General features: G+C 38.8%; 1 protein-coding gene across 5 annotated transcripts in view; it reads left to right on the top strand.

The window, feature by feature from the left end:
* Positions 1 to 22,479, top strand: part of ULK4 (unc-51 like kinase 4) — a 653,153-nt gene that overhangs the window by 255,363 nt on the left and 375,311 nt on the right. For 4 of the 5 annotated variants that reach the window (XM_059390725.1, XM_059390726.1, XM_059390724.1 and 1 more), the window contains one exon: positions 14,626 to 14,718. In XM_059390725.1, the coding sequence (XP_059246708.1) occupies positions 14,626 to 14,718 (93 nt within the window). Of the gene's footprint in view, positions 1 to 2,068; positions 2,268 to 14,625; positions 14,719 to 22,479 lie in introns of those variants that run through there. The other variant, XM_059390728.1, reaches the window with a different exon arrangement.

The following is a 22,479-nucleotide window of genomic DNA, read 5'->3' as shown; positions in this document are numbered from 1 at the left end:
TTCCCTTACTATTATTGTATTATTGTTGATGTGTTTCTTTGATTTTGTTTAATTGGTTTATATAGTTGGCTGGTCCCACGTTGGGGACATAGATATTTAAAACTGTTAGATCTTCTTGTTGGACATACCCTTTGAGTATGATATAGTGTCCTTCCTCATCTCTTATTATAGTCTTTGGCTTAAAATCTAATTGAACTGATATAGGGATTGCCACTCCTGCTTTCTTCTGATGTCCATTAGCATGGTAAATCCTTTTTCCACCCCCTCACTTTAAATCTGGAGGTGTCTTTGGGCTTAAAATGAGTTTCTTGGAGGGAACATATAGATGGGTTTAAAATGAGTTTCTTGGAGGGAACATATAGATGGGTTTTGTTTTTTTATCCATTCTGATACCCTGTGTCTTTTGATTGGGTTATTTACCCCATTAACATTCAGGGTAACTATTGAGAGTTATGAATTTAGTGCCATTGTATTGCCTGTAAGGTGACTGTTACTGTATATTGTCTCTGTTCCTTACTGATGTACCACTTGTAGGCTCTCTCTTTGCTTAGAGGATCCCTTTCAATATTTCCTGTAGAGCTGGTTTGGTATTTTAAATTCTTTCAGTTTTTGTTTGTCCTGGAAGCTTTTAATCTCTCCTTCTATTTTCAATGATAGCCTAGCTGGATATAGTATTCTTGGGTGCATGTTTTTCTCGTTTAGTGCTCTGAAAATATCATGCCAGCTCTTTCTGGCCTGCTAGGTCTCTGTGGATAAGTCAGTTGCCAATCTATAATTTTTACCATTGTATGTTACAGACTTCTTATCCCGGGCTGCTTTCAGGATTTTCTCTTTGTCACTGAGACTTGTAAATTTTACTATTAGGTGACGGGGTGTGGGCCTATTCTTATTGATTTTGAGGGGTGTTCTCTGAACCTCCTGAATTTTGATGCTCGTTCCCTTTGCCATATTGGGGAAATTCTCCTCAATAATCCTCTCCAGTATACCTTCTGTTCCCCTCTCTCTTTCTTCGTCTTCTGGAATCCCAATTATTCTAATGTTGTTTCGTCTTATGGTGTCACTTATCTCTCGAATTCTCCCCTCATGGTCCAGTAGCTGTTTGTCCCTCTTTTGCTCAGCTTCTTTATTCTCTATCATTTGGTCTTCTGTATCACTAATTCTTTCTTCTGCCTCATTTATCCTAGCAGTGAGAGCCTCCATTTTTGATTGCACCTCATTAATAGCTTTTTTGATTTGAACTTGGTTAGATTTTAGTTCTTTTATTTCTCCTGAAAGGGCTTTTACATCTCCCGGGAGGGTTTCTCTAATATCTTCCATACCTTTTTCGAGCCCGGCTAGAACCTTGACAATTGTCATTCTGAACTCTAGATCTGATATATTACCAATGTCTGTATTCATTAGGTCCCTAGCCTTCGGTACTGCCTCTTGTTCTTTATTTCGTGGTGAATTTTTCTGCCTTGTCATTTTGTCCAGGTAAGAGTATATGAAGGAGCAAGTAAAATACTAAAAGGGTGGCTAGAACCCCAGGGCAATATGCTTTAACCAAATCAGAAGAGATCCCAAATTTTGAGGTTGGAGAAAGGGGATAAAAAGAGGTTCAAAAAGAAAGAAAGAAAAAAAAAAATAAAAGAAAAGAATTTAAAAAAAGAAAACGAATAAAGAAAAATATGAAAAGGAAAAAATATATTTATTAGATAAACTAGTTAAAAAACATTAAAAAAGAAAAGCGTAAAAGTTAAAATTTTAGCAGAAGAAGATAAAAAAATGAAAAGAAAAAAATTAAATTAACTGCAAGACTAAAAAAATCACAGGGAAAAAAAAAAAAAAGAAAATCACAGGGAGAAAGCCATGAATTCCGTGCTTGCTTTCTCCTCCTCTGGAATTCTGCTGCTCTCCTTGGTATTGAAACCGCACTCCTTGGTAGGTGAACTTGGTCTTGACTGGATTTTTTGTTGATCTTCTTGGGTAGGGGCCTGGTGTAGTGATTCTCAAGTGTCTTTGCCCCAGGCGGAATTGTACCGCCCTTACCAGGGGCTGGGCTGAGTAATCCGCTTGGGTTTGCTTTCAGGAGCTTTTGTTCGCTGAGGGCTTTCCGTAGAGTTCTGGAGGACGGGAATACAAATGGCGGCCTCATGTTCTTGGGCCCGGAGGAGCCGATACCCCGGGCGCCACTACTCAATGCGCCCTCAGAGAACAGCGCCCAGTTACTCCCGTCTGCCTGACCTCCGCCCGCGCTCCGAGCTCACCGAGCCTGCGACCGGTTCAAGGTAACCCCAAGCTGTGATCTTACTGTCGGCTCTGTCTCTGTAGCCGGCTTTCCTGTTCCAATACCCGCAAGCTCTGCAACACTCAGACACCCCCGATCCTTCTGTAACCCTGCGGGACCTGAAGTCATGCTGACCCCGCCTGAGCTTCGCCCCGGTTTCGCCTCTGGAGCGATGTCCCTCAGCGGAGCAGACTTTTAAAAGTCCTGATTTTGTGCTCCATTCCCCCTCCCTTGCCGGGAGCCGGCCCCTCCCCCCAGGGTCTATCTTCCCGTAGCTTTGGATTCATGTCTCCGCCAGTCCTACCTTTCAGAAAGTGGTTGTTTTTCTGTTTCCAGAATTGCTGTTCTTTTTCTCTTTGATCTCCGGATGGATTTGCAGTTGTTTGCAATCTTTAGATAAGCTATCTAGCTGATCTCCTGCTAGCTGAAGTAGTCTCAGCCTGCTACTTCTCCGCCATCTTGACTCCTCCAAGTTTTTAAATTCTAATCAAAGAAAATTAATATTCTTCATCGAGTAGGTAAATATATGACTTAAGAATTATGAGAAATCTTGCCATTTGTGAGAACGTGAATGGACCTAGAGGATATTATGCTAAGTGAAATAAAGCAGACAGAGAATGACAAATACCATATGGTTCACTTGTATGTGAAACAAAACAAAACAAAATAATTAAAACAAAAACAGCCTCATAGATACAGGAAATAAAGTGTTGGTTACCTGAAGAGGGTGGGTGGGGGGATGCGGGAGGCTGGTGAAATAGGTGAAGGGGATTAAGGGTATAAGCTTATTGGTTTTGGACATTGGGGGCGGGTATGTCATATGGTGAGAGCTGTGAAGTGTGTAAGCCTGACGATTCATATACCTGTACCCTTGGGGTAAATAGTACATTGTATGCTAAGAAAAATAATTTAAAAATGTATAAGCTTGCAGTTATAAAATAAATAAGTTATAGGGATGTTACATGCAGCTTACCCAACATCAATAATATTGTAATAACTGTATGGTGACAGATAACAGTAACTAGACTTATCATAGGGATCATTTTATAATGTATAAAAATATCAAATCCAATGTTGTGCATCTAAAACTAATAAAATCTTGTATGTCTCTTGTACGTTAATGAAAGAATAGTGAAGTTTCTACAGTTTTAAGAGTGACATGGCATTGGCTTCAGCTTGTTAAATATACATACTAATATCCATATTTTAAATTTTGTTGAATTTTTTAAAAAAGATTTTATTTATGAATTTAACAGCACAAGCAGTGGGAGCAGCAGAGGAAGAGAGAGGCAGGCTCTCTCCTGAACAGGGAGACTATGTGGGGTTCCATCCCAGGACCCTGGGATCATGACCTGAGCTGAAGGCAGATTTTTAACTGACTGAGCCACCTAGATGCTCTATAATTTTGTTAAAGTTTTAATCTTACTTTCGGCGTGCCTGGGTGGCTCACTTATTGAGTACTTGCCTTCACCTCAGGTCATAATCCCAGGGTCCTGGGATTGAGCCCAATGTTGGACTCCCTGCTCAGCAGGAAGCCTGCTTCCTCCTCTCCCCATTACCCCAGCTTGTGTTCCCTCTCTCACTGTGTCTCTCTTTGTCCAATAAATAAATAAAATCTTTCAGGAAAAAAAGTCTTAATCTTTCTTTGACCTTAGTACTTTGGCTAAAGCCAAGAGGCTAGGCTTTTCATGCACATATACAGTAGGCTTTCTAGTTTTTACACAGAAGTGTTATATTAGGACTTCTATTTGCAAACAGTAACACTCAAACTAATTTGATAAATACTCATGTGCTCACATTATGAGCTTGTGCTGGCATCAAATATAGCTGGATTCAGAGATGTGAGTGATGGCATCAAATATAGCTGGATTCAGGGATGTGAGTGATGTTGACATTCCTGTGTGTTTGTGTCTATAGCTATGTGGCTTTGTTCTCAGAAAGGCTCTTTCTACTTGGTGGTTAAATGGTTCCTGGGTGTTGATCCTCTGGAAAGAGTGGATGTCTCTTCTAAAAACCTTAACAAAATGTTCAGGGAGCACAGTAATTTAATCTTGTTAAATACCATGTAATACCTGTGTTCCAGGTGCTTATCAGAACTGCTAGTGATATGAATGAAAACTCAGTTGTAAGAATAAATATCTTATTAAATATTAGTTGTGGTTCTCAGAAAAATAGAACTGGTAGGATGTATGTATATAAAGAAAGTTTTACAATAAGGAAATTTGCTCACATGACTGTGGAGGCTGAGACGGCCCAAGATCAGCAGTCTGCAGGCTAGAGACCCAGAGAGCCTATGGTGTAGTTCTGGCTTGAGTCCGAAGGCCTGAGAACCAGGCCAGCCGGTAGGATACATACCAATCTGAAAGCTGACAGGCTGGAGACTGAAGAAGAGCCGATGCGTACGGTCCAAAGGTGGCTGAAGAACAATGTCCCAGCTCAGTGCAGTAGAACAGAGGTGTTCCCTTTCACTCGGCCTTTTTGTTTTACCCAGGTCTTGAACTGATTAGAAGAGGCTCACCCACACGAGGGAGGGCAATCTGCTTTACTTAGTTTACTCACTCAAATGTTAATCTCATCCAGACAGACCCAGAATGATGTTTGACCAAATAACTGTGCCCAGTTAAGTTAACACATAAAAATTAACCATCACCTCATCTATCATAAATATCTTGGATGGATTGCTTTCTATATACATTCATGAATTAATATAAAAGAAGTGTTACCTCTTTGCAGTGTACATGCTTTACTTTCTGAAGAGATGAACTTTAGTTGTAAGTAGTGGTTTCTGTGTGAAAAATTATAATACCACTAATAGAGAGGGGGTATTTCAGTTAGATACTGAAATCTAGGTAGGGTTGCATAGAAAAGCAGTAGGTCTTCTAGGCAAGGTTGGGTTACACAAAAGTGTGGAAAGCACAGAGCAGTGAGCGGTAAACAGGCCAGCTTATTTCTAGTGGACAGCTGCATGGGATAGTTACATGAAGTGAGCTGGAGAGAGAATGTTTTTTCTCCCAATCAGCTTATTTATTCATTGGCACTAATTGAGTACATCTTACTGTATAGGCATATTTCTATTTTCTGGGAATATAATAATGACCAAGACAGGCACAGCCTTTTTGGAACATGTACTATGTGGTAGAGCCAAATATTTCAGACATTAATATTTTTTAACTGAACAAGTCTGTAAGTCCTGCAAATAAAAATGTTTAGTTAAGTATAAATTAAATGTCGAAGCCAACTTCCTTCAACAGTGTGCCTGTGTAAGGTTCATAGACCTGCCACAGAACACATGTTCTTTCTGAAACGATTTGTGTGTTTACTATCCCTTGGGTTTTGAATTTCACAATTTACCCATTTAACTTTCTGAAGCTCAGTGTTTCTCAACATTTTATGACCTTAAGACACTATTTCCTATGGCTTATCTATTACCATCTCCCAGAACTCTTTTGATCACAGTTTTGAAATACTACTCAAAGGCCTTTCCATTAAGATCAGGAACAAGAAAAAGATGCTCGCCATCAAAACTTCTTTGTAACATTCCATCATGAGAATTAACTAATGTAATAATACAAGAATATTAAACTCTGAATATTCCATTAGATCTGTATTGATGCATAAAAAATTATCACACTCTGAGTGGCTTAAACCAACATCTACTTAGTTCTGTATGTGGGAAGTCTGACACAGTGTGACCAGGATCTCTGTCCTGGATCTCACACCCCTGAAGTCAGGTGTCCCTGGGCTGAGTCCTTGCCTGGAGACTCTGAGAGAAACTTGCTTCTGGGCTTGGTCAGGTTGTTGGCAGAATTCAGTTTCTCATAGTTTGCATTTGTTTCTTAAGGCTGAATTACCACACACTGATTGGCTTAAAACAAGAGAAATTTATTCTTTGATAGTTCAGGAGGTCAGAAGTTCAAAGTCAAAGTCTTGGCAGTGGTTTTTTTTTTTTTTTTTTTTTTTTTTTGGATGCTCTGAGGGAGAAACCATGCCTCTCTCCTGGCTTCTGATGGCTGCCAGCAGTCTTGCGTTTATAGCTGCGTCCACTCCAATCTCTGCCTCTTTTTTCACATGGCCTTCTCCCCTGTGTCTGCCTTGAGTTTGCCTCTCCTTTTCTCACATAAGGATGTCTGTCATTAAGTTTAAGGCCTACCTTAAATTATCTTGAGATCCTTAACCACATCTGCACGGCTTCTTCCAAATAAAGTCATATTCACAGGTACCAGGGGTTAGGACTTGGACAGATTTGGGCCCATTATTCACCTCAGTACACAGTTGTAGGACCAGAGTCCCTGTTTCTGTGCTGCCTTGTGTTCTGTTAGTGTGCCCACACATCTTCTCACTGGTCCCTCCATCTTTACGTCAGCAACAGTTGTCAAACCTTCCTTGTGCTTGCAGCCTTTCTGAGTTCCTTGTCTGCCTGCCCCCAGTTGGAGAAGACTCTGCATGCTAAAGTTGGTGATGTTGGCCTCTGGTAGTCTGGGTCTTGTGATTAGAATAAACTTGTGATGAAATCTTGGTTCTGCCACACTTGGTGCGTGTGCTCCTACTTCCTGCTCCTCTCCTCGCCTCCTTCAGTCTCGCCCACTCTGAGATGGTTGGAATGCCACTAATGTAACTGATTCACTAGAAAAAGTTTTTTCTTGGGAAGAAAGATAACCATATATACTTCGGAAATTGCTATGATTTCCTTCAGCAGAGAGACAAGATTTGATTCGAAAGATTCCTGCAGAAGAGGCAATAGTTAATGAAACTTGAGTCCAGAGTGACTTCAATTAAAGTTGACACCTCTCAGAAGTTTAATATCAAATTCATTATCAATGGACTTACAGTATCAAAAGTAGTCTTCTTCTGTTTTTTCCCTGAGACTTGTTCCACAAGGTGAGGACATTTCTCTTTCAGTATTTAGCCATAAATGGGACTAGATCCTTCACTCAGGAAAGACACCATTTCTCTTCTTGGGAAAGAGGAAATTTTAATATTCATACAAAGGTAGATCATGTCATTTGTAGTACATTTTGTGATTGTGTATATTAGGTTTAAAGCCTTCTCTCCCTCCCTCCCCTCAATAAATATATTTTGAGTGACTTTCACATGCCAGGCACTGGGGATGCTATGGTGGGTAAGATTGGATCCCTGCCTCTCAGCGCAATTACATTCTAGTGGGTGAGACAAAGCAATAAACAGATAAATAAGATGATTGCAGCTAATTGTGAGCACTGTAAAGAAAAACAAAACATAAAACAGTGTCAGGGGAGAGAGAATGATCATAAGGAGAAAGAGGAAGGGATTGTTTTAGGTAGAATAGTCAGGAAAAGCCTTCTTTATGCCAGGTAGCAAGCCATGGGGAAAATCTCCATGGAATTTGCCTTTGCTAGGCTAGAAGTACTTTGCCAACATGTATTTAAGTTTTCATATTTTCTTTTAGCTTTGTGTGTTTTGAAAAGAGATCATGCTGATATAAATGTGCTTACAGTGTTTTTATGACAATATGGCATTCAGCATTTCTCTCCTGGGGAAAATGAGTATTGCCTTTCTTCTTTATAATTCTCTTGTGACCTGTGCAATCATCAGGGCCATAATGACTTCATAAATTATTAAGACTTTGCTTTTTAGAATCTCAGAAAGGGCTATATTTTTTACAAATTAGAATTGCATTTTCTCTTAGAAATTGGAATTGTAAGTGGATTCCATTAGTGGCAATACACCGTAGAGCTGTTTATCTGGGTTTGAAATAATATCCTGTAAAAGTCGTGAGTTTGACTACCTGGCTTATGTGTTGGTGACTTAACGAGCATCCAGATGGTTCTTTATCACGCCTTTGTCTCCCTTAACCACAAATATTCTATGTTAAAATAGATGTGAACTTGGCCATCTCTGATGGAAATCAGAACAGAGTATTTCAATTTTAGCTTTCCCTCAGATAATTTTATTTTACAGATAACATTTGAATCACAACTATTTTTGTAGCCTAAAGAAGCATCATAATGTTCTACTTTGTTCCTTTTACTTAATCCTTCTATGTTTTGAGTGTCTACCTAAAGCAGTGCATTGAGGTACAGTGATCCCTCCTGAGATACAACCTCTAGGAATCTAAAGTAGGATAATCTCAGAGTTAAAGTAAGGACAGATATTCTTGTATCCTTCTGAATCAGAATAATTCTAATGTGCCAGTCCTTTGGATAATATTTGGTTAACTTTGAGTGTTGTTTTATTGAAGGCTTTTTTTTTTTATTTTTAAGCCTTCCAGGCCTTTGTAATAAAAATTTGCTGTTGGTTTTGTTGAAGAGATCCAGAAGAGCTGAGGGTTTACTCTCTGAAATTATAATTTAACACTTATTTTGAAGTCATACCTATCTTTCTTTCACTTAAAAATATTAAAATATATAAATATATATCATTTTCCTGTTTCTCCATCTACTTATGTATCCATTTAACTTCTGATATACTTAAATATCTATGTATTCATGCAAGACAACAGAATATCAGGTCACATAAAAATCACAAGACTGAAAAATTCTCAAGATATCAACTCTATTTGGTTCATGCCTTTCTCAGTTCATAAAATTTTGGAGTTGACTCAAGATATCACCTAGATCAATTTTTGGACAAAACTGTACAGAAAATGCCTAAGAGTAGGTTCTCTACTCCTTTCTCACAGCCATCTGGTGGGGAGGTCCTCAGCCTTCTCCACAGGCAGGTTTCACCTTCATGCCTTTGCTGTTTGGCAGTCTTCTCTTGAGCTAAACCCACACATTTCTTTCCTCTATGCTCCAAGCTTTGAATCCATCTTGTATTCTGTTAGATATGCCTTTAAACACACTGTCTTCTTCATATTGTCCCTTGCTCAAAAATCTTTGCATTGTAGAAAGTAACATTCACAGGACTTACCCAGCCATTCAAGGCTTTTCATATTTTGTCTCTTGCCTACCATTTTATGTTAATATCTGCCTAGTTTTCAATATGGTTTCTCTGTTTGTGGTAAGATTTACTTAGTATTTTCTGAAATTTCCTCCTTAGAACCTATCTTCCCTGCCAATTCCCAGATACCGTACTGTGAATATCTCTGTCTATCCCAATATAAGTGGATTACTGCCTTGTATTCTACTTATCTACATTTATAAATGTACGAAAAACGATTTAAACAGTTTCCAGTTACTGAATATCTAGGATTTTCCCAGTGTTTCATAATTATATATACTGCTGCAAAGAGCCACTTTATGGGTTATATCTTTGAGTACATACTTTTCTTTTTGTTGAATCTCTAGGGTTGGAGTCACTATAATATTAAATACTTTTTTAAGGGCATTTGATAGGTTTTGACAAATTTTTTTCAGAAATGATGATGAGTTTATATTACCAGCTTCCCTTTATGTACTTATTTTGCTGTACTCTTGTTATCTCTTGAATTCCTTTAGATGTTAGTGAAGTTGGCCATTTCCCTTCATGCTTCTTGGCCATTTATATTTTTCTTGGATGGATTTTGTCCACTTTCTTTTTTTTGGTTGGATATTTATTGGTTTGCAATAGCCATATATATATATATTTAAAGATTTTATTTTTTTGACAGAGATCACAAGTAGGCAGAGAGGCAGGCAGAGAAAGAGAGGAGGAAGCAGGCTCCCTGCCCAGCAGAGAGCCCGATGCGGGCCTTGATCCCAGGACCTTGGAATCATGACCTGAGCTGAAGTCAGAGGCTTTAACCCACTGAGCCACCCAGGCACCCAGCCTTTTATATATTAAGACTATCCACTCTGTTCTGCCAACATTCTGCAAATTTTCCCCTCATTTGATTCATTTATGGAGGTTTTGCCTATTGAGAAATACTACTTAAAAACTTTAAAGCTATAAATATTTTTTATTCATTTCTTTTGTCATACTTCAGAGTGCTTCACTCAAGATTATGTGAATATTTACTAATGTTAGTATTTTAGTGGAAGTTAAAATTTTTTAATTCTTAATTTATTGGTGATATATTTTCGTAAGTTATGTCCTAACCATTCTAACCCCTTTTCTAAGATCACTCTTTCTTGTCCAATGTATGTCACCTTTCTTTCCTTAGTTTATATGTATGTTCTTGATCTCACAACACTTAATAATTTATATGATTTTGTAAAGTAATTCAACTTTTCATTTAGCAGGATCTTCTTCATTGTACTTTCTTCTAAAGTTCCTTGGATATTCTATTCTTTTTATTTATTTATTTATTTATTTATTTAATTTTTTAAAAAAAGATTTTATTTATTCATTTGATAGACAGAGATCACAGGTATGCAGAGAGGCAGGCAGAGAGAGAGGAAGGGAAGCAGACTCCCTGCTGAGCAGAGAGCCCGACGCGGTCCTATCCCAGGACCCTGAGATCATGACCTGAGCTGAAGGCAGAGGCTTTAACCCACTGAGCCACCCAGGCACCCCTGGATATTCTATTCTTGAGTTCTTCTTTCCCCTAAAATTCTCAGAGCCCACCCCACTGAGACGTAGAAATGTGAATTTGTGGCTTACTCCAAGCGGAGTGGTCCTCTTCAAGACATGGGCCTCCCCTTATCCCTAGCAGAACAGATACTTCTTTCCACTCGGTCAGATCTTTGCTCACTTTTCCAGAGTAGCTTCTCCCAATGATGCAGAGTTATTCTGATAGCCTGTTTCCACTTCCTGACAGCTTACCTAATTGGGTGCCAGTTTCACCAGGCACTTAGCAAGGTAGGGAAGAGAACATCCCTTGGATCTCTAAATATATGATTTTTAGAAGTGTGTTCTCTCCTTTGGGGTTGATGTGGATTTAGTACAAAGGGCTTTTCCTGCCTGGGTTCCAGCTGTTTGGGACCTGGAAAAGACCCTTATTTGGGAGGATTCTAGAAGTAGAAGAGTAGGGGCTTATGTTGCTAGCAATCTCAGTCTGTATCCAGGCTCAAGGCACTTAGAGTGCTCCTCTCCAGCCCCTGTCCATCAGAATGGGCCAGCTCTCCCCTGTTCAGTCTCCTTCCAAGCCTTTTCAGGAGTCCAGACTCATCACTCTTGGTTTCCTGCCAAGTCATATTCAGAGGAGTGCAAGATCCAATGACCATCAGCTCAGATGCTTTATCTCTGTTTAGAAGACAAGCTTAATAAATCACAGCATTCTTCTGGCTAGTTCTTGCTGACCATTACAAACCTACCTTTGAAATGAAAGTATATTCAATGTATTCAGTATTTGTATTTTAAACATATTTATTATGACTCTTACCCTTTTTTTGTTCCTAAGGGGAGAAAAACATAACAGTATTTTTTGGGAACATTCTCATGCACAGGCTGGTACAAGCTTTATCTCTCCCTCCCATTTCCAGGTTAGATGACCTCAAACAGCTTAAGACATTTGAATTTCAGTCAGTAAAGCTTCATCCTTGTGTTCTTTTTAAATGTAGATTCTACATATTCCTATTAATTCTATTTTAAAATAGTTTGTGTTTTCTCAGTCTTCTTGGGATTGTTTATTACATTTCTAACCAGTTGTCCACATTTTATCTTGTACTTTCCACAAGAAAAGTACAGAAGATTATATGGGAAGCGTTTGTAAATTTATAGGCTTGTGGTCCTTTCCTCAGTGATTCAGCTAAGTCTGGGAATGAGGACTGGCGGGATGGGGGGGCGTCATCCAGCCTGTTTGTGTGACTCATCAGAAGCCTCCCATTCCCATTTCCATTGAGATTCTCTGGCTGACAGTTTCCAAATACTGGTCGGCAGCAGAAGGGTACATCCTTCTCTTATCTGACTTAATGCCTCACTTTAAACTCAGTGCCTCAGTTTCCTTTTTCAGGACATGTGCCCTGAAGAGCTAACTTAGGAAATGTGGAGTGTTCATGCCCTACAAGTTACAAAGAGAGACTGACCCTTGATATTCTTCTGGGACATAACTTCTGAGCCTTTGGACTATCCTGCTTGATAAGAGAGTCTCTGTATACAGGGGGCCTTGAGCTGTGCCAGATACTTTATGCTAATAATGTGAATTTTGGTGGGGGCCTTGGGCTATAGCATTATCAACTTGACCCCTGGAGGGGCTGGAGACTGAGCAACTAAGGTTAGTCCGCAGACACATGGCCATACCCATGTGACTGACCTCTAATGCAACTTTGGACACCAGTGTTCCAGTGAGCTTCCCCACCTGGCAGTACAGCCCGTGTGTTGTCCACAGTGTTGCTTGGAGGGTAAGCTCTATCCAACCGCCTCCATTGGGAAAGGACAGCTGACAGCTTGCTCCTGGTTCTGCCTGGACTCTGCCCTATGAGCCTTTCATCTATGCTGGTATTCACTGTAACACACCATAATTATTAGCTTAACAACTTTTCTGTAAGGCTTTCTAGCAAACCATTAAATCTGAAGGTCGTCTTGGGTGCCCCCAACTTAGGATGTAAGAGCTTTTTATTTTTCAAGACTCTTCTAGAAAGGAATAATGATTTCTCTCTAATATGCTGAGTTGTTCCTTTTTTAGAAAGAGTTCAACCTGGATGTTAAATTTTTATCACCTCTAAAGGTTTTCCTTGCATTTTGTTTTATTCAGATGATAAAACATATTGTTTTTCTAAATTTGATTTTTTTCACTCCTGAAATTACTGATGCTTAGGTTGTGCCATACTGTTTTTTAACATACCATTCTCTTTGATTTATTAATATTTATGATTTTATTATGAGTGATTGGCATTTTGACTTTTATCTTTGTCATACCTGAGCAAAACTTTTAATTGCTATAATTTAAAAATATTTTATAAGAAATCTTTCTAAAATATGGTACTTCCTGCCTCCTTAAACAGAGCACTCTACCCAGTTGAACATTTTCTTGACTCACTACCCCCATTTTGAGCATTATGGTGTGTAATGGGCCCTCTGGTCCCATTGAGGTACGAGCAGCTGCTGTTTCTACGTTAAATGCTCCCCAGACTTCTCTCTGTTTGGAGTTTGTGGGTTTGCTTTTTTTTTGTTTTTCCTATGCCTTCAAGTTTCACTTCATTCTGTAATAGTCCCTCTCTTCCCTTTACTTGGCTCCTTTTTAATGGCTGTGGGATTAGAGGCTACATAATTAAGCTGGTTATATAATGATTTCCAAAATGAGAGTAAATAGGCTCTGACTAAGAGCCTGGGGCCCTATTCACCAGATGAAAAGCATCCGCTTCATGTCATGGATTTTTAAATATACATTTTGGGTTTGGGGAGGTCGTTTACTCCCTTTTTAGTTGTTGGATGTTCCAGAGAATAGAGTCAAAAAGGTAATTGGTTTGCTTGTTCATATGTCCATCCATTTCTCCAACTGTCTGTCCATCCCTTCATCTGACACTTATATCTTGAGCACCTCCGTGGTGCTGTAGACCGGCTAGCTGAACTTGAGTGGGTGAGATGCCCTCTGCAAACCAGCGTCTGCCTCACAGATAACATGGGGGCACTGTCTGAACTGTGTTGCTGAAACTTTTAGTTAATAATAATAAAGACCTTTTATTCATTTATTTTTTAAGTTTTATTCTTTCTGGCAATAATTGTTTCAGATTTTAAAGTTTTCATAAGAAGAATATTATGTAGAAAAGAGTTATCACTGCAGGTCTGCGACTGCTCCCCTTAGGAATGACTGCTTGCTGGATGAGAGGCTGGACCTTGGCAGGATGGAGACTTAGAACTTGGTGCTCAGAGTGTTTCCAGCCCCATTTAACTGCTGGGGGTAGTTCAGGCTGCCTGGTCTCTTGTGCAGATGGCAGGGTTTATGCTGAATGCCAGCTTTCCTCTTAGGAGCGATTTTGACTCTTATTAGAAGTTGCTAATGTGTCCAGCCCCCACCAAAGCCTTGGTCACTTGAGTCTCTGATGGGCAGAGACATCACATGCATGTGTTGCATTTTTGTTGCTGGGGACAAGATTATTCTGTTTGACCTCTTATGGGAGGGAGAGAACATAAAGAAGCCTGTGCACAGAATCCTCCAGTCTCCACCTGTGTCCTTCTCCTCTAGGATTCATCTGTGTATCCTAGTCATATAGCCCTACTGAGTCCCCATCATGATCCCATTTGAAGGTGCAGATGCTCTTGAAGACCCTGCCACAAATGCTTCCTTTTCCTTCTATCTTTTACCATGTGTGCAGCCCAATACTAATCCTTTTACTGGATTGTCTCATTAACTCTTCCCCAAACAGACCTCTGTGAGGCAGGTTGGTGTCCTCATGCCCTGTGGCCAAGTGAAGCTCTTTGAAGTTCCATTAGGTTAAGTATCTGGTACCAGGTCCTATTGCGCATAGGTTTATTCTGGTATCTTTATGTTTGCACTTTATGGTATATGGCTTCTGTTGTTCAGAGGAGACATGAAGTGAAGAAAACCACTGAATCTGTTTGTAATCACTTTTTCATTGCAGGTATGAGCACATCCTCACAGAGCCTGACCCCGTCCCAGCATATGCTCTGAAATTGCTAGTTGCGATGACAGAACACAACCCAACTTTCACCAGGTACTACAGCTCCAGCTTTCTTTTGCGTGTTTTTTCAGCTGTAAAATGAATTTTATATGGTCTAAAAATGCTAGAGATGATGAGTTTCTGAAAGAGTAACATTTGAGTCACCAAGTGGTCATTTCTCATGTTTGATAGTTTGTGGTACCTTGCATTTATGCGGTTTTGGGTCTTATTCTCATACTTTTATCCCTTACTGGAGTTTGCATACTCTGGAATTCATGATGCTTTAAAATTATAAATTCTTGGGGTGTCTGGGTGGCTCAGCTAGTTAAGTGTCTGCCTTCGGCTCACGTCATGATCCTAAAGTTCTAGAATTGAGTCCCGTGGGGAGCCAGTTTCTCCCTCTCCCTCTGCTGCTCCCACAGCTTATGCTTTTTCACTCTCTTTGACAAATAAATAAAATATTTTTAAAAATTATAAATTCTTTAAAGAGAAAAAACTAGGGGCACCTGGGTGGCTCAGAGGGTTAAGCCTCTGCCTTCGGCTCAGGTCATGATCTCAGGGTCCTGGGATTGAACCCCACATCGAGCTCTCTGCTCAGCAGGGAGCCTGCTTCTCCCTCTCTCTCTGCCTGCCTCTCTGCCTACTTGTGATCTCTCTTTGTGTCAAATAAATAAATAAAATCTTAAAAAAAAAAGAAAAAACTAACACACATACTTTAAAATGTCAATTGGGGCTTCCTATTGTACTGAGCAGTTGTTTATTCAATCTGTCTAGTATTTATAGACTCTTATTTTCTACCATTTTGTTAAACTGACATGCTTTTATTCAGCAGGGGAGAGCTTTTGCCTCTATAGAAGATACTATGTGTGATGATGCCAAATATTTTAGAGCTAGTTTCTAGAAGAGTGGCAACTGCTTTCAGTCTGGGACAGGAGAGTTGGTCAGAGAGAGACCCAGGTCCATAGAAGGGGCAGAGAAGAGGAGGCCCTCCTTGCTTTCCATCAGGAAATCTAGTTGTAGTTGTTAGGTGATGGCCAAGGACCTTTGGGTTTGGACACCTCTATGGCTGGTCTTTAGGAAAGAACTAAGTCACACAGCCCCAACCATCTTGTTTTCATCTGCTCTGTTGTTCTGCCATGGAAGGTATTGTGTAGTGGTGAGCCACATTCAGTGTTAGTAGTAAACACCCAATATGGGTGAAAGTCTGAACTGCAACCTTTCTGGTGGCATGCCATGACTGTGTCCCTGGGCTGCCAAGGTGCTCTTGGGCTTTGGATCATCTGCAGGGCTGATGCTGAAGTAATTTCAGGCCCATTTCCTGTGCTCTGAACAGCCTCATTCGTTTCCAGATAGCGACATAGAAATACTACCTTGTACTCTCAATGTCATGTTGCAAAAGAATTTGGGGAGCATTTCCCCTTGCCAATTCTAAATCCTGTGTCTGTATAGCCCTTTAAAAGCCTGACCAATGAGCCTTCCAAACTTGTCACTCAAAGGTACTGTTTTCTATTCCTACAGAAGAAATTTCATTATAAAGAGTGTATCTGTATTAGAAGTCAAATATAAATTCATATAGTTACTTCTTTACTGGAGTTTTGATACCAGGCACTAATACTGTATACTAACTGTATCCTTTCATTAGATGGGGCAGGTTGCATTTACTTTTTTTAGTGCTGACTTTTGCTCACTCATGTCGCATGCTTTCTAGAATCCTTCCTCTTCTTGCCAGCTTGCTATGAAATTCATGTGAATTTCCTCACATTGAGGGGAAGAACCTAGGGAAGTCGATGACCTATATACAGTCTTTTTATTTTGAAAATGAGTAGTCTTGGAAGACACTTTATTTTTTTTTTTAAGTTTACAAGCAGAATTCAATGAACAGTTTTTATAAATGTTTTTCTTTGCTTTAGTTTGACAAGTAACATCTGAATGTATTGTGTGTGCATTATAATCCAGCAGTAAAATCAAGAAGTCCTCTAGGCTTCCTTGTTCCCTCTCACACTGCCATACACAGGTCTCTGTCCCAGGGGTAATAGTTGTTGTTTTGGTGTGTATCTGTCCTGAATCTTTTCTGGGTTTTTAAATTCAATATGCATATACAGGAATAAATGACTTTGGTTTCTGGTTGTTGATTTAAAAAAAATCAGAGGTAGTATCACTATGTATTTTTCTGGAATTTGCCTTTTTATTTATCAAAATTGTTGGAAGATTTTTTACATCAGTATTTATTCATACTCTTGGTGATATCTTTGCTAATGGATGAAAATGAGATTTCATTTTGCATTTATTTACCTACTGATAATGTTGAACCACTTAATGTTTATTTACTATATTTAATTAAAGTATAAAAGGTCCAGTTTTCCCAGCACCATTTATTGACGAGACTGTCTTTTGTCCACTGTATATTTTTTCCTGTTTTGCTGAAGAGGGTCCATATCTGGGCTCTACTCTGTTCCACTGGTCTATGTGTCTGTTTTTATGCCAGTACCATGCTGTCTTGGTGACCACAGCTTTGAAATAAAGCTTGAAATCAGGTAACATGATGCCCCCAGTTTTATTTTTGTTTTTCAACATTTCCTTAGTGATTCGGGGTCTCTTCTGATTCTATACCAATTTTTGGATTATTTGCTTAATAAATGGTGCTGGGAAAACTGGACAGCTATATGTAGAAGAATGAAACTCGACCATTCTCTTACACCATACACAAAGATAAACTCAAAATGGATAAAAGACCTCAACGTGAGACAGGAATCCATCAGAATCCTAGAGAAGAATGTAGGCAGTAATCTCTTCGATATCAGCCACAGCAACTTCTTTCAAGATATGTCTCCAAAGGCAAAGGAAACAAAAGCCAAAATAAACTTTTGGGACTTCATCAAAATCAAAAGCTTCTGCACAGCAAAGGAAACAGTCAAGAAAACAAAGAGGCAACCCATGGAATGGGAGAAGATATTTGCAAATGACAATACAGACAAAAGGTTGATATCCAGGATCTATAATGAACTCCTCAAACTCAACATACACAAAACAGACAATCATATCAAAAAATGGGCAGAAGATATGATCAGACACTTCTTCTGTTTGCTTGGAGAGTGATACCACCAGATTGATTTTATATAATTTTATTTTAATTTTTAAAATTTATTTTTTAAGGGGTGCCTTTGTGGCTCAGTTGGTTAGGCATCTGACTCTTGGTTCCAGCTCCGGTCATGATTTCAGGGTTGTGAGATGGAGGCCTCCTGATTCTCTCTCTGCTTCTGCTCTTCCCCACACTTGCACATGTACACACACATGCTCTCTCTCATATAAATAAAATTTTTAAATATTTTATTTATTTATTTGACAGAAAGAGACACAGCAAGTGAGAACACAAGCAGGGGGGGGGGTGGGAGAGGGAGAAGCAGACTTCCTGCTGAGTGGAGAGCCCGATGCGGGTCTTTATCCCAGGACCCTTGGATCATGACTTGAACTGAAGGCAGACACTTAATGACAGAGCCCCTAAATAAATAAATCTTTAAAAAAAAGAAAAAGAGATTTTTTAGGAGTTAATATATAACACCTTACAAATTTCAGTATTTGGAAGAGTATGCAGAGAAAAGCATATTTTTACCCAAGGAGAAAGCCACTCTTATCAGTGTGTGTGTGTGTGTGGTGGTTGGTAGTATGCTGTATGCACCATTCTGCACTTCTTTTTAAAAATACATACAACAGCTTTATTGGGATATAATTCACATACCATCTGCACTTCTTTTTAACAGATGCATAAGCATTGCATTTTATGGATGCTCCATATTTACTTAACAAGTTCCCTTTTGATGAACATTTAATTTATGTTTTTCTAAACTTTTGGTATCATAAAATAAAGCTATAATTAATGACATAGACCATTCATTACATATGTGAATATTTATGTGTAGGATAAGTAAGGAAAAGTGGAATTACTTTATCAAAGGGTACATAAACCAGTGATTCCCAAACTTATCTGCACATTAATGTCATCTGGGGAATCTTTTAAAAAGTCTGAAGACTAGCCACAGCCTAGCCCAGCTAAATAAAAATCTCCATGGCTGGACATAGATACCAGTAATTGTTGACTCTCACTAGGTGATTACAATGTGCGGGCAAGTGTGGGAGCAATGGGTCTAAGCACTTGTATTTTGAAAAGTGTTGCCCAGCTGCCCCCCACCAAGGTTATGCCAGTTTATTCTCCACTAGCAGTGTATGAGAGTGCCTGTGTGTGTGCCAGTCCTTTACCCTATCAGTGCATATATGTGTTTGGCCTTTGCCATTGTGATAGGCTGTCTATTCCCTCTTAGCTCCTGTTTTCTAGTTTTCTTGCTTTGTAATCAGACCATATTTTTTTTTCTAATTTTTATTTGATTTCATTTGTGATATAATAGGTCAATTTTGGTGAATGTTTTATGTTTAGTTGCTGACTATAACTAAAACAAAGTTTTAATGTCACTCATCCCTGACTTTGGCCCGTTGTCTTAAAATGGTAACTCATTAACTTAGGAGATTGTCCCCAGTTACTTGGTAGCAGTGATTTTTAGGCAAAATGCTGATTATAAGTGTATATCAAGTGTAGGAAGTCTTAATTTTTATGTACAGATAGATTTCTACTAATATAAAATAAACATGAACCATTTATTAGAAATTTAGCTTATTTATTGGTTCCATCTGCATCATGTTCTTTGAAGTATAGCATTTGAGCTTGTATATATAATGACTCTTGAACAATGTGGGGTTAAAGCCATGGTCAAAACTCTGCGTATCTTCTGACTCCCCCAAAACTTAACTACTATTAGCCTAGTATTGACCAGAGGCTTTGCTGATAACATAAACAGTCAATTGCCACATATTTTCTATGTTATATGTATTATATACAAACATAAGGTAAGCTAGAAAAAAGAAAATGTTATTAAGAAAATCACAAGAAGAGATGGAATTTGTAGTACTGCACTGTATTTATAAAAAAAAAAAAAAATCCATGTATAAGCAGACCGACCCATGCAGTTCAAACCAGTGTTGTTCAAGGGTCAACTGCATTAAGAGTTTAGAGTACCAAATAATAACCACTGGAACAGTAAATCATCCTATGCCAAGTGCAACATTATTTCATTTGTGTTTATTCTTATTTTATAGGATTCTGAATGGGTAAAGAAATCCTCAAAAGTTAAAGTACAATTGCAAATTTATTGTTCCTTCAAAGGAGAGAAGAGCACTATCTAATTTACATTGTATCTGACTGGGAATTTTTTTTTTTTTAAGCCCACTGCCTTGGTGAATCTAGTTTCTGACTGGGTTTATAGCAGAAAAGTAAATTGTTTACCCTGTTGGTCCAATGTTACTATCAGAAGGGTTGTGTTCACTCCTCTGAGCTCTGCCCTTTTCTCTCTTCTTAATTTTACAGTAGGTTGCTCTGAACCATTGTTCTCAGGGAGAGCTGTACCCCAAGAGCTTGTTTCCATTAAGAGCTAATTAGCTTTCAGCAAATCTTTGTTAGCAAACAAATTGAATTTTAACTTCTTGAGTTCTTTTGGAGCAAAATTTACCTCTTACTGTGAATTGCAAAAGGTTGTTTATGCTCCATATCTAAGGATTATCATTTTAGTTCACTCAAATAATGTTAGAGCTGTTTGTTTCATGGCAAGATTCACAGAAATGTCTTTTGAAGAATAAAATTTTAGTGATCTCTAAAATGAAATTCATGGTGAATCCATTGTATAGCCTTCAGTGAAAAAATACTTCTGCCTTTACAGTTACTAGGCTTCAGCTGACTTCCCTCATTGGTTTTTGGTTCATTTGTTCATTGATTCGTTTGCCCATTCATTCATTCAACTAATCAGCAACCACTGAATGATACAAGGATAAAAGGCAGTTAAAGGTCTCCCCCTCGAGGTGCTAAGGATTTAGTGGAGGAAACATTTATCAATAGGTTCCTGTAAAACAGTGTAATAATTTCAGAGGTACAGTCATGTCTAGAAGGTTATGGGAGCACCTAAAGGAATTTAACCCAAGTAGTTGTATGATTTTGGCCAAGTTTCTTAACCTCTCTGTGCCTAAGATTCCTCATCTGGAAATATTAGCATCTGGTCCGCAGGAAATGCTGTGTAAGTCTTCCCTTTCTTCTTCCCCCACAGTTTATCTCCTTACTCCTCCTCTTTTTCATATGATTAGAGGAAGAACTAGCAAAGAAAGTATTCCAGAAGAGGTATATTCTTTGACAGTAGAAAGAAATGTTTGGTGACAACTGAAACTAGAGCTCTAACACCCTACAAGGAATTGGGAGAAAACCCCCAGGTTTTCAATAATAGAAACAAACTGCATGGTGTGGTCTTATTAGTTTGTGCATAACAGAACTGGGGCAGCCATAGAGAACATTCCCCACACAAGATACCTGCCATACACACTTGCCTTTTAATTTATATTCTTAATAACATTTGTTTTTGACATATTCTGTTATATTTTATTTAAATTTTTTAGCCTGGTGAAGCTAAAAGCCCAAATTATGAGAAATGTTAGAGATGTTTGAGAGGGGTTCCCTGTCATTTAAATAAGCCAGTTAGGTGTTTTTACCCCCTCAGTTCACTGAGCTTACCCAGCTAAATATTTCCTCTGATGAAATCTGTGAGCAAAATAACTATGTAATTTGATAATACTTTATTGTTAGAACAAATTGATTTTTCCAGAAATGATTTGCTGCTTCTCAGGTTGCTTATGGATATCAAAAAGCCCCATCATGAGGAGCAAGTCAGTCTCTGCGTCTTTGTGGCTCCCATTTCTATTCTAGGGTCACTCTTCTGTGGCTTCCCCATTTATTCTTTATGAGCACTCGCAGAATAATACACAAAGTTTTTCCAATAGGCACCGAGACTTTGAGCATCTATTTTTTACCTTCTCTTTCCTCTCATGGACATAGCCCATGTTCGAGTGTTCCTAACCACTTGTTCAAACTGGGCACATATCTATACTTCTTACTAAAGTACAGTCATTTCAGGGGATAAAGCAAGCATAAAAGATTAAAAATACTGAATGATTTTGGATTTGTGCCTTTCATCAGTTCCTTGAACCCAAAACTTTATTATTTACTTATTTTTGTTTTTTTTTTTCTCTCTCTGCCTTTATTTGGGATTATTGTACTGCACCCTTGTTTAACACATACATCTTTGGTCCTTAAATATTGAGAAGAATTTGGAAATTAAATTAAAATTGCCCTAATGATCCACTTTGCTGGGGTATTTTGTGTACTTCCATCGAGATTATCCTTTTAAGAGTTAGAAATGTTGTTTTGCTCTCAGAGAAGTTCAGCATTTTATTTTTTTTTCCAGGGAAGTTCTTCTTCAGCTGCTAGTGGTGGTTAACTGTCTTTGAAAACTGAGTAGAACAGCACCTTGCAATGGAAAGCTATTTCTAGGTTAGAGTGGATGGTCTCAGTTGACTTTTTTTGCTGTGACATTTACATTGAAAGAAAGCACTTAGAGTTCATTGTACACCTTGGTAAATAGTGCTTTCCCAGTTGTGTGTCGTAGGGCCATAGTTAGTCTGAGTGGGGATTCAGTAAAGCTTTTTGTGTTTCACAAGATGTCCTCAGATCTGTTGAGATCTAAAGAGACCCTTGACATCTAAAGAGACTGGCAAACTGTGGTCCACAGAGCCAGCTGGCTTGCAGCCTCTTTTTGTATGGTCTGTAAGGTAAGAGTGATATTGACATATTTAAAGATTCGTAAAATTTACAAACACACAGATGCATCTGAGTCAGACCTTGGGTCCGGCAAAGCCTGAAATATTTACTTTCTAGCCCTTTTCACACAG

This window comes from Mustela nigripes, chromosome 2 (assembly GCF_022355385.1).
Source record: "Mustela nigripes isolate SB6536 chromosome 2, MUSNIG.SB6536, whole genome shotgun sequence".
Taxonomy (NCBI): Eukaryota; Metazoa; Chordata; class Mammalia; order Carnivora; family Mustelidae; genus Mustela; species Mustela nigripes.
Note: the sequence above shows the minus strand (reverse complement) of the source record. Positions and strands in the feature narration are given on the sequence as shown.